This window comes from Semicossyphus pulcher, unplaced genomic scaffold (genome assembly GCF_022749685.1).
Source record: "Semicossyphus pulcher isolate SPU_LCO1_2020_fin unplaced genomic scaffold, fSemPul1.0.p SCAF_3, whole genome shotgun sequence".
Taxonomy (NCBI): Eukaryota; Metazoa; Chordata; class Actinopteri; order Labriformes; family Labridae; genus Semicossyphus; species Semicossyphus pulcher.
This window is the reverse complement of record NW_027211704.1, coordinates 13,762,444-13,778,316: the sequence shown is the minus strand read 5'-3', so window position 1 is coordinate 13,778,316 and position 15,873 is coordinate 13,762,444. Positions and strand designations below refer to the sequence as shown.

General features: G+C 41.2%; 1 protein-coding gene across 3 annotated transcripts in view; it reads left to right on the top strand.

Annotated features, from left to right (window-relative positions):
* The window catches only part of LOC138606309 (SLIT-ROBO Rho GTPase-activating protein 3-like), a 37,355-nt gene extending 24,771 nt beyond the window's left edge, over positions 1–12,584 (top strand). Inside the window, exons 9-22 of one of the 3 annotated variants that reach the window (XM_069678776.1) lie at positions 525–722; positions 824–908; positions 2,696–2,723; positions 4,814–4,844; positions 5,167–5,227; positions 6,042–6,119; positions 6,452–6,586; positions 6,674–6,779; positions 6,848–7,075; positions 7,237–7,310; positions 7,392–7,572; positions 8,224–8,364; positions 8,449–8,764; positions 9,757–12,584. In XM_069678776.1, the coding sequence (XP_069534877.1) occupies positions 525–722; positions 824–908; positions 2,696–2,723; positions 4,814–4,844; positions 5,167–5,227; positions 6,042–6,119; positions 6,452–6,586; positions 6,674–6,779; positions 6,848–7,075; positions 7,237–7,310; positions 7,392–7,572; positions 8,224–8,364; positions 8,449–8,764; positions 9,757–10,221 (2,127 nt within the window). In that variant the 3' untranslated portion in view covers positions 10,222–12,584. The other 2 variants (XM_069678775.1, XM_069678777.1) reach the window with 2 other exon arrangements.
* The last annotated feature ends 3,289 nt before the right edge of the window (positions 12,585–15,873 follow it).

Here is a 15,873-nt window from a genome sequence, read left to right as displayed (position 1 = left end):
ATACTCCTCTCTAATCTGACACTGACCTGTGGGGTCGTCTCTCATCCAGTCTACTGCCTCCACTGGGGGCCGTCGCAGCATGCAGAGTCACCAAGGCCACTGTGACTCGCAGAGACCTGTTTAAAGGTCACCAGGGTGTGTGTGTGTGTGTGTGTGCGCGCGTGTGTCAGTGCCTGTCATGAATATGGATATGCACTCACTGCCTTCCTGTCTGCCTCACATGGAAGGGACATAGTTAATCTTTCATGTCACGACGCTTCATACGAGCAAGCTAATTACTCTGCTGTTTACGGTGTGTCAGTCAAAGTGCTGTGAAAGTGGCCTGCAGTGGTTCAATATTAGACACAGTGCTGGCTTGTTTATACAATACAGCTTGTTTGTGACACTGTAAAGATGCACGCTGGGTATAATTGCAGTATATTTAGTTGTTTATATTTGTACATTTAATCTAATTAGTACAGATAACTTTATCTAACTGTATATATAACGATGTTTCAAATGTCTGCGTATGATGTGTGTGTTAGGTGAGGAAGACTCTTGACGCCACCATGCAGACCCTGCAGGACATGCTCACAGTGGAAGACTTTGATGTGTCAGAGGCCTTCCAGCATAGCCAATCCACGGAGTCGGTCAAATCAGCTTCCTCTGACTCCTACATGAGCAAGGCCAACATCAGTAAGAGACGAGCTAATCAGCATGAGACTGAGGGCTTCTACTTCACTGTGAGTGAGAGCACAAAGGCACTGCAGCACGGAGCACATACATAAAACTATATCTAGAATTCATCCTGTTGCTATTTGTCTTTTATTGATCGTGTCTGCAGAAATACAAGGAGTACTTAAATGGCAGCAACCTCATTGTCAAACTGCAGGCGAAGCATGACCTTCTGAAGCAGACGCTAGGAGAAGGTAAGACTGTGAAGTGGAAATCGGCCATAACATTTCGGTGTGTTTATTGTTCACAGTGAAAAAGTGAAAACTGCATAATTCCGTATTTGTCCAGAATTACATGTTTAAAAAGGTCGCCTCTGAAACGGGCCGTTCAGAACAGCTGCCGGTTTCTACGTAGAACCTTGCTTTGGCTGAAATCGATCAATCGTCATTCAGGTTGTAGTCAAGTTGTCAAAATTTCAACTTACCATTCCGAAACCTCCTGGCGATTCTGGCTCGTACATGTAAGGCTGAATAACCGATCCTAGAGCGGCCATGTTTTCTAAAACTTTGGAGTGACAGCCAATTGTGCCTAAGTTCTAACCTTTGAATGGCAAAACGGGATTTGTTTCAGGAGGAAGGAGAGGCTCCGAAAAATATTAAATGTACATTTAAATATGTATACAAATTTTAAAACGTAACAACGTGATTCAAAAACACATTAGAATGATAGAATATTGATTGCATAGCTAAAATATGTCCCCTTTAAATATAGGATGAAGTGGTTCAACAACCTTTAGAGGCAGAAAATCTCTGTTCTACAGTATGAACTCTCTACCCCTTTTGGACTCTGTGACATGCGGATGGTGTTACAAGAGATTTCTATCAAATTATTTTTTTCAACAGGGATAGATCTGACCTTGTATATACATATTCAGTTCTACATAATCTGTCTGGAATTCCCTACACGTTGTCTATTTCATAAATGCACAAAATCACAGTGTGACTAAGGGTGCTTTTTTCACGTCATTGTCTACTTCTGACCAATCTACTTTTGGTCAGATATTGGTCGGATCGTTACATCATTTTAAAAACTCTGTTGACGAAATACACATATAGAAAATATAGCCGCTAATAAAAGCTTTAATTTAAGACTAGCTTAGCTTAAAAGCTAAAATAAAAACTAGTGAAACTATTTTGTGCTTAAGCTGCAACCTAATTAACCCAGATAATTAGTCACATCCTGAATCTAGATTCCTCTTCCTGCTCCATCCACGCTCATGGAAATAGAACACATAAACGTGTTATACAGAAGTTGTCATTCACTTGACAGGATGACTGTTTTTTGGAACTAAAAACGAGGTCTTAGGGTTGAAATATCCCACGGCTAGTAGTTCTGTGCTTGAAGGGTATTACTCGGCTCTTATATTTCTCATACATATAACATTTACTTCAGCCAAGAGAGTGAATAAAAGTGTTTATGTTTTCTGTGATTGTGTTTGTACTTCAGACTCATTCAAACGTCTGCTGCCGGGTTAAAATGATCTGCGTTTGACATAAAGCAGGATTGTGCTGGAAGCTGCTTCACACATGACGTGATCCGTTAACAAACATTTCTGATTGACTGATCAAAGTGGGCCTTAATTTGTTGGCATACAGTGAAATGTGTGTGTGTGCGATTGTGCTGCAGATATCACAAAATCATTACTCTGTACAGAATCTGCTCCCACAACCTCCCGTTCTTGTTGCCCCTGGATACATTTTCACTCTGCAGAGCGAGCAGACAGGCCATCCCCTTCTGGGGCTCCTGTGCTGTTTCTAGGGCGACCGCTGAATGACCGCTGCCTGGCCGTGAGTCAAATGCAGCCATGGCGCTCAACCCATTGAGGCTGGCTGAATAGATGCCCGTTTTCTCATAACTCCCCTTTCCGTCTCCATCTGCCAGCTTCGTATAGTCGGCCAGCACTGAACCGTACAGCTAACTTCTATCATTGTAAAACTAGTGTATACTAATTTAGTCTCTTTCTCTGCTGTTTTTCTTTCAGGGGAGAGGGCTGAATATGGAACAACAAGGTAAGATGTCCAGTGACAAGAGTGTGAATAAAGTAGGCGATGATGTGTGAAATCCTTCCTGTGTCCCTGGATGTGGCGGGAATGAGATCACAGTTTGGGAATAGTCTCAACTTCTCTCTTGTCTGTTGAACAAAGGCTTTGTTACTAATTAGAGAAGGGTTAGGGTGTTCAATCTATAACAATAGTTCTACGTAAATACATGAAATGCCAATGAGATGGATTATGTCCTGCTGCTTTTTTTTTTTTTAATAAATAATTTAGAGAGCGGAAATTAAAAAATATTGATCAGGCAGTTTCATGACTGATTGTAAGCAAAGGTTTTGCTTTTTCCCGTTTTAATCTATGCTACATTGAAATGTAGTGAGTGATAATTCCATCTAGTCATTATCACTGACTTTGATCAATTGTACTGCAGCAGGGCTGTCTGAGATCAATATAGTTTGACATTTAGGAAAATATGTTTATTTGCTTTCTTGCAGCGATGTTGATCAAGAGATCGATACCACTTTCATGACTATATGCTAAATACAAAGGCACCACTTACTGAGTGTTAGCTGAAGTTAGCATATAGATAAGGAGCAGGGGGAAACAGCTAGCTTGAAAGAGGTAGTAAAACACAATATGTCCTTTTTCTCACATTTTTGCAGTTAAAACAAACAGGACTGAACTTTTGGAGAGAGCAGGTATAGCTGTTTTCTAGTCTCCATGCTAGGCTAAGCTAAGCTAAGCTAACTAACTTTGGGCTGTATCTTCGTATTAACTATCATGAGCGTGGTATCAATCTTCTCAGAATTTTATCAAAAATTGTTGTTGCAAATTGTCAAAGTTGTCAAACAGTTCCTGTGAGTTAATAACATGTGTTTTAAGGGTGCTGATTACTGTTGAAGATATGGCAAAAATACATTTAAGCTAAAAAAAAATCACTATTTTGATGTGTGGTTATACCAATTGCATTATTGTTCATATGTACCATGTACCAACCATTCACCCCCCCACCATCTCCCCAGGCCCCCCACTCTCCCCCCTAAACCCCAGAGATTGCGGAAGTCTAGACCTCGCTCCGTTTTTAACCGTAAGCTGTTTAACGGCAATATGGAGGCCTTCATTCAGGTATTAGCCCATCTGTGCTCTTTGTCTCTCCATGAGCTCAGCTGTCTCACTAGCGGTCCTTGGGGGGGGGGGGTTCTCTCTGCCTTTGCCCACTCTTTTACCCAAATGTTGGCTCACTCACGCACTGACTTTCCTCTTGCTCATTGCCTTGTCTTCACAGTCTTGCAATTTGGGAAAGACAGGGTGAGGTGAAAACACAATCAAACACGTTCTGGGGATGGTTTGATTCAGAGAGCGCTGGTGCAGGGTTTGCTTTTAACATCCTTTCTCTTGTGAGTCTCAGTCTCCAGACTTTGAATTAATTTGGTTTCCTGTGTGTCGGTTGGCCATGCACCAGGCATGTTAAGCTATGCAAATAAACACATGGTCGCGTCCTCTCTAATGCAGGAGTGTGCTTTAACAGCTGAAAACATTAGGATTCAGTAGAGCTGAAAAGATGAGAGAGGAATATTTTAGAATTCAATTCAACATTTAAGTATTTTTTTATAGACAAACTTTTTTCAGGTTCTTACTCGGGACAAATACATTTTCTGAATTTTGTAATTAAATGGAATATTGAGCCTGAGGAGACGTGATGGGCATTTGTAAATGTTTATTTTCACATTTTACAGAGCAAATAATTCAGTTGATTAAGAGAATCTGGCAAAATTAATTAATAAGAAAATAAGTAGTCGCAGCCGGAAAATTCAGCTTCAGTTTTCCTTGCGTGCTGAAAAAAAACTTTGTTTGCAGCACCAACCCCACCCCCACCCCCACCCCCCATCCTCTCTCGTAGCACCCTCCCTCCCACGCAATCCCCCCGCCAAGCCTCGTCCTCACGTCTCACACCCCACAAGGCACTGAAGCTTTGGCTCTCCTCTCAGGCCAGGCCTTCTCTCTTTCTCTCTCTCTCTGTACGATCTGTCTCTCTCACTAACCTGTTGTGGTTGTTGTTGTTGCCTCTCTTCCTCTGTCTCCGTGCCTTCCCGCTCTCTGCCCAGGGGAAGAAGGAATGTCCGTGCCAGGAGTCAGGTACTCTGTCTTATAGCAGGGCGGGATGATCACACTGTGTTCAGTATGCTTACCATCATTTCGGTGCCTCTGTCCTGTTGGCATTCCTGTGAAAATACTGCTGTAGTAGTAACACATAGTGGTGTCTGTTTATTTTTGTACAGTACACTCGACATCATTTATTGAAAAAAGCATGATATGATTATTGTTCCTAATATTCTGTGAAGTTAATGAATTCCCTCTATAAGCTCCTGATAATAACGCCCCTCTGGCATCACCATTTGTTTTCCTTTATCTTCTCCTTTTGTCTTTCCAATCATAATCATTTGAATTTGTCTGGTAGGACTCGGGGCAGCCTATACCTGTGGTGGTTGAGAGCTGCGTTCGCTACATCAATCTGTATGGTAGGTTTCAGTTATGCTCTGTATATTGTCTTTTCCACTGTGCTTTCTCATGCTCTGGCTTTATGAGCTAACATAAATGATTCACTTGAGCGGTTGCATATATAATCCCACTGCTGTGAATTTGTAGATTTCCCAGTCTTAAAAATGTATGACAAAGACCTCACCAGGTAGTACTAGAGTAATAAAGAACTAAATTATCACCTCCACCATAGTTCCTGGTGCCAAAAACGTGTCAATGGCACAGAACTTTTAAATCAGAACTTTTAATTGCTGTGCTGGACATTATTGCCCATTTTTTACTAACATTTGCGGCTTCAACATATTGCTAATGCTCTGGTATTTCATATCCAGTCTTGCACCTTTTTCACCATTTATGCCACATACATACAGTAAATACCCACACTCGCATTTTGACCTAAACTTACATTTGTTATTTAGATTTTCATTCTCTAAGTATAAGAATGTGTTTGTTTATGTGATTTTACTCTCTGGCTTTAAAGTTATAATCTTGAAGATCTCAGTTTTGTTCTCTTTGGCGGCACCTATGGCGATAAACGGTACAAGCTGGAGCACACTTCCCAGATATCCAGACAGTGTCGCATGTAGGCTCAATCCCTATCGTGATTTGGCGATAGATAGTGACTTAACAGACATTTATTTAAATGAAAATTTAAAGAGATTATCACTTAAGTGCTGTACATATGTAATTGTGTGAAGTGGTTACTATTCTTATTCTGTTAATGTGCAAAGAAATTCAATGACATTACATTAACACTGTTACCTTTTTTACACTACCGTCTCTCTCTGTCCGCAGGTCTACAGCAGCAAGGTATATTTCGGGTTCCGGGTTCCCAGGTCGAAGTCAACGACATTAAGAATGCATTTGAAAGAGGTCAGTCCCGGGGCGAGCGGCCGTCTTCTCTTGATTGATTTTAAATTGCGTTTTGTGCACCTCAAAAGCCACAGTCCCTCCCACAGGCCTCTAAAGTGCAAATAAAGAGCCTGTGTGTAACATGTAACCCTGTAATGGACATGTAAAGCATTTTAGATGCATAATACATACGATCAGCATCTTAGAGGAATCGGAAATGGAGAAAGATTACTGCACTTTCAATCTTTATTTTAACCTTGTACCCTAGGATACACATAAAACAAATCACCTAAGTGCCATGTGCAGTAAACACAAACAGTAATGAGGGGATTAAATGTATGATTTGTCTGCAGGAGAGGATCCACTGGTGGATGATCAAAGCGATCATGACATCAACTCTGTGGCGGGCGTTCTTAAGCTCTACTTCAGGGGGCTGGAAAACCCGCTGTTCCCTAAAGAGCGTTTCCTCGACCTCATATCCACAACCAGTGAGTCACATTCCAGGAAAACAGCTGAGAAATCTTTTTCTTTCTTTCTATAATTTTCACTTTGTGTTTTTTTAAATTTTATGTCAGAGCTTGACTCGGGTGCAGAAAGAGCTCATCACCTTCAGCAGATTGTTGTGACTCTGCCGCGGCCTGTGATCATCGTCATGAGATACCTGTTTGCGTTTTTAAATCAGTAAGTCCTGTTACAAAAACGTTCACCTGTTTGACCCTAAGTGATACTTATTGCTACTGTCTCTCCAGTCTTTCTCAGTACAGTGATGAGAACATGATGGACCCCTACAACCTGGCGATTTGCTTTGGCCCCACACTGATGCCGATACCCGATGAGCAGGACCCTGTGTCCTGCCAGGCGCATGTTAACGAGGTCATTAAGACCGTTATCATCCACCATGAGGTCATCTTCCCATCGCAGAGAGAGTTGGACGGACCAGTGTATGAAAAGTGCATGGCTGGTGGGGAGGAGTACTGGTAGGTGTAAGACAAGGTGTTCAACAAGTGTCAATGTGTAGTTTATGGGGCGGTCATATTTAGTTTTATGTTGCATAAATATTAGATATTGTTTTTTAATGAAGGCACGTCTGTCTTGTCTTCAGTGTGTCTGAATGTCTGTCTGTTCTCTCTCCATTCAGCGAGAGCCCCCACAGTGAGCCAGGAGCTCTTGATGAGGTAGACAACGGTACCGGACCCAACACTAGCGATGAAGGTGGGTGCAGCCATTCCTGTACGAGCTGACATAGTCTCAACGTGTATTCTGTTACATGTCTTTGTATTCTTTGTGTTGCAGAATTGGAGCAGATCGAGGCCATAGCAAAGTTTGACTATGTGGGCCGAAGTCCTCGAGAGCTTTCCTTTAAGAAGGGAGCCTCTCTGTTGCTCTACCTGCGAGCCTCTGAGGACTGGTGGGAGGGACGACATAACGGTGTAGATGGGCTGATTCCGCATCAGTACATTGTGGTACAAGACATGTGAGTAAGACACATTTGGTCTGTGAAGCCTTCAAAATGATATCCACATTAAGATTTGTGTTTCATCTTATAACTGCATCAGAAATTGTTTCAGTCAGAGAGTTTGTACCTGCTACTTTGGGCTCGGTGATTATTTATATCGCTCTATTTTCCTAAAATGCATGTTTCTATTCTTATCGTCATCAAGAGCTTTGTGGGCCTTATTAAACCTGAGCCATTTGAAGGATCAATGTGAATGAAATGAAATGCTGCTCAACTATATCAGCAGAGCAATACAGAGGAGGATTTCCTTTTAAATGGATAAGCATTCCTTGAAAGCAGCCTTTATTTCCTACTCTGGCCTCTTTGCCCCTGCCTGCCCAAATTACAGCCATATTAGGAAGACCGGCGATGTGTGTACTTCCAACATTTGCTTCCAGTGACCGATAATTGATTCATTTTGTCTGTGAAATAATGAGGCGCCCTATGCTCATGACAGTTTAGATTTCTGGGCTGTTATTGTGGCAAGAACATAATTGTCAACGACTCTTATGATGTGGTTCCAGATAAAATTTTAACAAAGGTCGATCTCTCAAAGTAAAAGCCAATGTTAACATTTCCTGAGAGCAGAAGCTATTACCGGAGATCAATCAATGTCTCTGTCTGTATCAGGGATGATGCATTCTCAGATAGCACACAGAGGACTGATAGCACAGCCAGCAGTGGACCACCGGAAAGAGCCGGATCTAGAAATGAACACCAGTCTCCTTGTGAACACACACCTGAGCATCGCTTTGGAGCAGCATTGGGAAGGTAGGGTTAATTTCATCATCTTGCTTTGAAAATTCCAATGCAAGGGTTCAGAGTCAAGACTGATGAAGCTGTGATTTTTCTCAGGGTAAGAGTGCGATCAGATGGAGCTGCAGGCCCTCGCCACAGGAATGGTGCTGACAGTCACAGCCCCAGCAGAGCTGCAGACCAGCCCCCCAGGGTTATGCCTCGGCCCTGCAGCCCACACAAACTAGCAGTTAGCAGGGGTCCTGCAGACAGCCCCGAGAAACGGCGTCTCACCACATTTGGCAGTGCTGGCTGCATCAACCACCCGGACAGAAAGGCCTTCATCGAAAGCCACTCTCAACGATCTTCTCCCAGCACCACTCGGCATGCAAGTCTGGGAGATCACAAAACTCTAGAGGCTGAAGCTCTTGCTGAGGTGAGTTTTAATACACACACAGACATACATACACACACACACACACACACACTAAAATAAAGTATGTGCATTTTACTCCCTGCATTTACCATTTGTACATAGCTGTCACTCCTCTCGGACATCACTGTCAGGGAAGCTAAAATGCTATTATAATGTTGTACTGCTGTGTTACAGGTTTGCCTATCGTAAAAACAATGTGAATTTGATGAATTGATGTTATATCACTTCTCCTGACTTACTAGCAACTGAAAATCCAATGGACAGTGAAAATACAGAGGAACATCTGTCCATTTTTCAAGTTATAACAACATATTTGATAACCAGATAGCTATCATTTGAAAAGACAATGTTAGCATCCACCTCTTCCTAGCTAACATTAATGTTAGATAAACTTACACAAAACAATAGGAAAGACTTTCAATGCTAGCTAACAGTGAAGTTAGCTAGCTAATGGTAATGTTAGCTAGCTAACTGTAATGTTAGCAATCATTTGATTGAATGCTAACATTAGTTGCTGTGACTTTGCTGTCCGTAGCTAATGGGTTTATCAAATTTTCTGACTTCAGAGGAAAATGGTTGCCTCATGAATTTCCTAGTTAATTGTTGTAAAAATTGTAGTCCACAGTAAATAACTGTATCATCCTTCCTTAACCAGAGGGTTGAGCAGTTAGCCTGTGTGAAGCCCGGGAGGAAGGAAGAAAGCTAATCACTAGCTGCTGCTGCTCCTCAACAACTTTTCTGAGGCTGGTAATAGCTGAATTTAAAGTGTTTATTAAGAGCTGTACAGTGGAGCTTGCTTCTCATTCACGCAATAAACATACACACATCTGAATGCTTAGTCCTCATCAGTAAGAGGACACTGTTTAGTGTGTAAATCAAACTTAAACTGCACAGGTGTGGGGGAGGGGACACCCTTGCTTTTTATTTTTCACATTAATTTCACAATGTAAACATATCCTTCTCCTTCTCTTCCCTTCTCTGATGTTTGTCAGGACATCGAGAAAACAATGAACACAGCCCTCCATGAGTTGCGTGAGCTGGAGCGACAGAATGTAGCCAAACATGCCCCTGATGTTGTTTTGGACACATTGGAGCCGCTCAAACACCCCAGTGGAGGCCAGGACCTGCCTGGCAGCCCTCTGCACACCATGGTGATCAGGGATCCAGATGCAGCCCAGAGACGCAGCAGCAGCAGCTCCTCCTCTGAGACCATGACCACTTTTAAACCTGCTCTGTCAACACGCAGACCGAGCGCACCTCTAAGGCCGCCGCCTGTCAGACCCGTCCGGCCTGCCCCTGTGATCGGACAGGGCCAGGGACCACACCGCTCCAGCAGCTCTAGTTCCTCTGGTCTTGGCAGCCCAGGCATCACACCCACTGACAGGATCTTTCCCAAACCTCCCTCCCCATCTCCATCCACCTCCTCCTCGTCCTCAGACAAACAAGGTAACATGTAGCTCCGGTCAGCCACACGACAAGTGGTCGAAGAACATTGTTGATAGTGACTGACTGACACCTGCTCTGTGTGCTGAATATTTACCATTTATCTTGTACAGTGTAAGACGGCTACTGCTGGTTTCTGACAACTTGTTGGTGGACAAGTTGATGTGCTGTATTACAATATTACACAGAAATGGGATTTAAATCTATGAGTAAAATTTTATACCATGCTACCATGCTGGATAACCTAGCTGGAAATGAGGGACGCACTGGAAAAAAAAATCTGTTTACTTAAATCTCACAATGAAAAATTCTTATTTTATTAGTTTACAAAAATGCTGCGAGCTTGGTCCAGCTTAACGACTGGTTAAATTTTCCATTAAGAGGGAACACTTAAGGGGATTGTGCAGACCTCCAGTCTGTGCACAAACTATAACTCCTTAGCCACATAGACAGAGAAGATTCCTTAGAGAGCCCGTCCCACAGCGACAGCTAGTGTAAGGTTAGATACCATGGCTGTGTGTCAAATCACTCTCTATATTTACCATGCAGTGCACTATATCAACTGCTGTACATCTATGTAGTCTCCTCTCTTAAAGATCTAACAATAGAACAAACAAATCAGTGCACATGTAAAATCTTTTCTGTCAATCCCACAATGCAATGTTACATCACTTATTAAAGATGCAAGAATTCTAGCTGTTTGTGATTAAACAAAATGAAGCCAAATAACGTGTGGGAACTCTTATTAATTGTTGCTATAAAGTTTACAATTTAGTGTAGAGTGTATGATAGAGGGAGTGATTTCAGACACAGCCCGTGGCTAAAAGGTTAAACCACAGAAAAGGGGCATTTAGTCGTTTCTAATGACCACTAGATACTGGCTACAAAGAGAACACATCTGTCTCAGAGCCAATATTGCAAAAAAAGAAATCTGATTTTGGAGCCACTGAATGGTGCGAACTATGGCAGACACTGCTCGCTACACCCCAACATACACACACTAAACCAGTCAGGGATTACTGAGCATGAAGGGTGCAAGTCAACAACCAAACAGCACCAACTTTCGCTGGAATCAGCCAGTTTGTCTACAAATGAATTTAAAGGTGGAATTATACAAACCTGTGCTACAATGCTGAATAGCCACGCTGAAAATAAGGGATGCACCGGATAGATAATTCTGTTAAGTGAAATCTCACAATGAAAAATGTTCTCAAAAATTCTGTGAGCTTGGACTTCGAATCTGGGTTCACGTTCCTTTAAAAGGGGAACACGCAAGGGAAACTTTTCCTTTAAAATCCCAAATGAATGTTTTTTCATGAGAAGAGCAGCAAGAAGTTCCAAAACAAGAGATCCCGGCAAAGCTTACTGCAGGACATTGTTTTGGTTTAGGTTGGGATTGGTCAGAAGCTGAAGCACAAATACTCCAGTCATGCCGGCAGAATGACTGGCCGACAGCCTGTGTTTGCCAGGTTAACTGGTAGCAGTGCAGCAGCACAAGTAACAACAACCTGAGAGTGAGCCTCTCTGTTTTTTGCATTTCCTCAACAGTGGACCAGGACTGTTAAAAACCCACAATGACTCTGATATTTGATACATTCATGGTGTTTGCTGCATGTCAGTGCTGGAACGGCTGAAAATGAAACTCACTTATTTTATCTCAGACAAAACAGTATTTTTATTTAATTCATCAGAATAGGCCAGTTGATGCCGAAGAAGACCAGGAAGCAGGGCTACAGTTACTCAGAAGACATTGATAATTACTGTGGACTCTATACACACATCACCCCTATAACTAATACAAGAAAATAAAGATGAAAATCAATCAAATGTTCTTATGATATAGTCATCTCTCTATATGAAAAGATTAGCTGTGTTACCTCAATAAACAAGTAAAACGTTCTCCGACAATTCAAGTGACTAATGCACTTATAAACACGACAGGGAACTGTGCTGCATTTGTAGGTTCTGTGTTTTTCATTTTGATGAAGTTGTACTAGAAACATGATATAGCACATCAGTATCATTGACGCTTACATAATGTCTAGAATGCACGCGGTCGGTCCAGGCTGTGTGGGTGTTTAGATGAACCTGTTTACTGTCGGTGGTGTTCGTCGTCTGTCTTATAAGGATGATCAATATATCTTTAAAGTGTAATAGGTACATTGGATTGAATATATACATACTCTTAAAGGATACTTGTACAAATAACATTGTATGATAGGAACAGGATATATTATCATGTCTAGTCTGTAGATTTTTGTAACTCTTATCCTTGCACAAACATTAACAAAACAATAAATCAATGAAACCTCACGGAAACATCTTGTTGAATTGTCTGATGTTCAATGTAAATGTGCGTAGTGCAGAGGGCTGAACATAACAGGGGATTGTGTTTATTGGAAATGTATGCAGCATTGCAGTGAACACACAAGAATGCCTGACATCACACAGCACAGCTCTCACATTCAGTGACTAAAGTGGTTTTGCAGTGCCGCCTACTGGTCAGCATAGATTTTATGCTCATTCTGTTAACAGACTGTCAAGTGTTTGTTACACCAAATCACACCTGAATAAAATGCAGCCTGAGCTGACAGAACAGCCTGCAGAGAAATTTTACAGGAGCCAAATGTGGTTTCACAGCTTCCACAACAATCTCAACATTTTGCGTTGTGCTGATGATGTTGCCTCATGAGTTGCTCAAAACCTCCCACTGATTTAAGATCTCACACCAGTTGCATAATTATAACAGAGAAGATTAGTTTTGATTAGCTTGTGTTATATTTGACTATTTACATGTTGTGCTGCGATTTAGACGATGTATATTTTTACCAATTTTTTTCCCCAGCTGTGTTTTCTCGTTACTTTGCAGGTTCACATATTCGTACAAAAATATGTCAAAGAAATCCTTTTTTGTCATCAAACAATCCAACTCTAAAAGAAGTTAAAGTTAACATATTCCCACCAACCACAGCATTAAATATAAAATCCATAACGTAACACTGCTGTCCTGGAAAATAAGCATTTTTACTCCTGATAATTTCAGAATGTTTTGCTGACATCAATGTACTCTTACTTAAGTTAAAATTTGAATGATGATTGTCATGGAGTTTCTGTTGAGCAAGTTCCCAGCACAGTTACCACATGTGCCCTGTGGATGGAGGCATTGTCATCCGAGAACATAAGAGTAATCAAAGTGCTGACTTTAAATGCCTCTAAGAAGTTCTGAGCCACACGATTCTTTTAAAACACAACATTTTCTCACAAGTGCGCCTCTGTCTGTATTCCACTGGTGTTAAAAGGAGTCCGTGTTTTATGTATAAAGTGCCAGAAAATGAATATACTATGGAAAAGTACAATAACCATGAAATGATGTAACATGCTTGAGTAAATTGACTTCATTACTTTCCACAATTGCTCAATTCTTTGCACAAACTCTGCACTAGACTGTCGTACTAATGTGCTCAAACTTTACACGGACATTTCCCTCAACGGATGCAGAGCTGCTGTTTATTTTCCCTTGCATCATCGTGTCATTCTTGAGGAAATACAGAATACACAGCATGTCAACAGCACCTCAGCCACTGTTGTTAAAATATTTTCATGCATGTCTGTGGTCTTTGAAGCTTTTGAGCTCACAAGTGTATCCCTCAGTCCTCACTCCCACTCACTCAGAGCTCAGCTGCACATATTTTGATCCTTTCAGTCGGATGACTTGCTGATGTGGAGGCCACGGTCTGAGAGGAATTTTGAGTGGGAAAAAAAAACAGAGTCCTGGTTGATTAAAACAGATTATCTACAGCTGAAATACATGGTTTGTTTTAAGGTCTCCTCTGCCTTCTTTTGTTTTCAATATCCGGAGCAATGCTGTCCAGGTTGATTGTAATATGTCTTCCATGAACAGCACTGAAAGGCAGGTTTAATTCACTTAGGTGTGTTTATTGAGATTAAAGTGGGGATATAATCAGATTATGACTTTGCCCAAGGCCTGAATCCCTGCCAAAAGGGAAGGGACCACCCATGGGCTAACACCCAGCTCTCTCGCTTTCTCGCTGTGGCTTCCTAGTTCAAAAGGCCTTTTCATTAATGCCATGATATGATTAGTAAGGCCACCAGAGTCGCTGCTAACACACGGTTGGGGATTGTGTGTCAATCCTCTCAGAGTTTCCAAACAAGACTTCGCTTAGATCCCAGGGTATTAGGATGAAAGTGTTGAAATTCACACGTGTAAATACATAATATGGACTTGTTTATTGTGGAACCTCTTGACATGATGCATCTGTTTGTGTTTTGTAAAGCACTTGAGAGTAATGACCCTTTAGCTCAATCTTCACACACAATTTTTATTCATGAGGACCTCATATTTTTTATATTTTATGCGTCTGGCATTGTAATTACTGCCTCTGAGGGCTAGCTGTTTTTTTGTGTGTAATGCTGTCGTAACATCCTCCTAGCTGTCTGCTAGGCGTCACCTCAGCTAATTCAGTCGCTGAACTTAGCCTCTCTGCTGCTTGGAGATTTTTATGCAAATATCATAAAAATAATAAGGCTTGCTGTGCAGAAGCTTTTTGGTAGATTTAGTAATGTTAACTTCTAGTATTTTAGTAGTTATATAATAGCACTTAACAGCAGCCTATCTGCTCTCACTGTACCTGCTTTGTGCTTGTTCAGTTTGTCATACCTCAATTTATTTTTAGTTGTTTATGTATGTGAATCAGGATTGTTGTTAGTTTGTCCCAGCAGAGAAGACTGCTGGCAGTAGTTATGAAACAACTGGTTTGTCCGGTTACACCACCGCTGATTTCCCTTGCATGGTAATTGAATGGTAAGTTCAACAGGCTCTTTTTGCCTTTTAAGTCAAACAAAAGTATTGCCTCAGTCAGTGAAAACCATAAGAAGTTTCTCATTTAACTGTTTAAATTAGCCAGCTTATGAAGTAGCCTTGAGCACAGACCCCTCCATCTTCTTCAGCTTCACTCCCATGTCCAAATGTTTATCCCTCTGATTCCAAAAAACAAGATGGCAACTGCAGAGGTGGAAAGTAACTAATGATTACGTAACTGTAATTGAGTATTTTTGTGTACTTTTGTTTTTAAAATCTGTAATAAAATATAGGCCTAAATATAAAACAAAAGGGAAAAAAATCACGCCCCATAAACAACTGCAGTGAATAATGGGCAGGAGAACAAACTGGCACTAAATCACAAGGAAGATGTCTGACGACAAGTCAGACAACAGTGGTGCATTTAGGGAAAGTCACAACACTTGTGACCTTGACCCATTTTGATTAATAGATTTGCAGTATGACTTGTTGGTGTTTGTTGGTGAAGAAAAGAAGGATGGTCTACAGAATCCACAATTTATGCGACCTTTAATGGTTGTATTGTTTGAAAATGTTTTATGGGATGGTCTGAACTAAAATGACAAATTGTACCTCCCTAAGGGCTTTAAATGTCACGTGTCAACATGTTTTATTTTGTTTTTGCACTTTAATTTGTAAAGATTTCCCTTTAATTAAAAGCAACTAGTTTGAGATGTATCTCCCCTTGTCCATTTTGCACTACACAGGAGAGACCCCCCTCCCTTGTTAAAAAAAGTACCTAAGTCATTTTTACTTTAAGTATATTTTAAACGATCTACTTTTTACTTTTACTTGAGTACATTTAGAC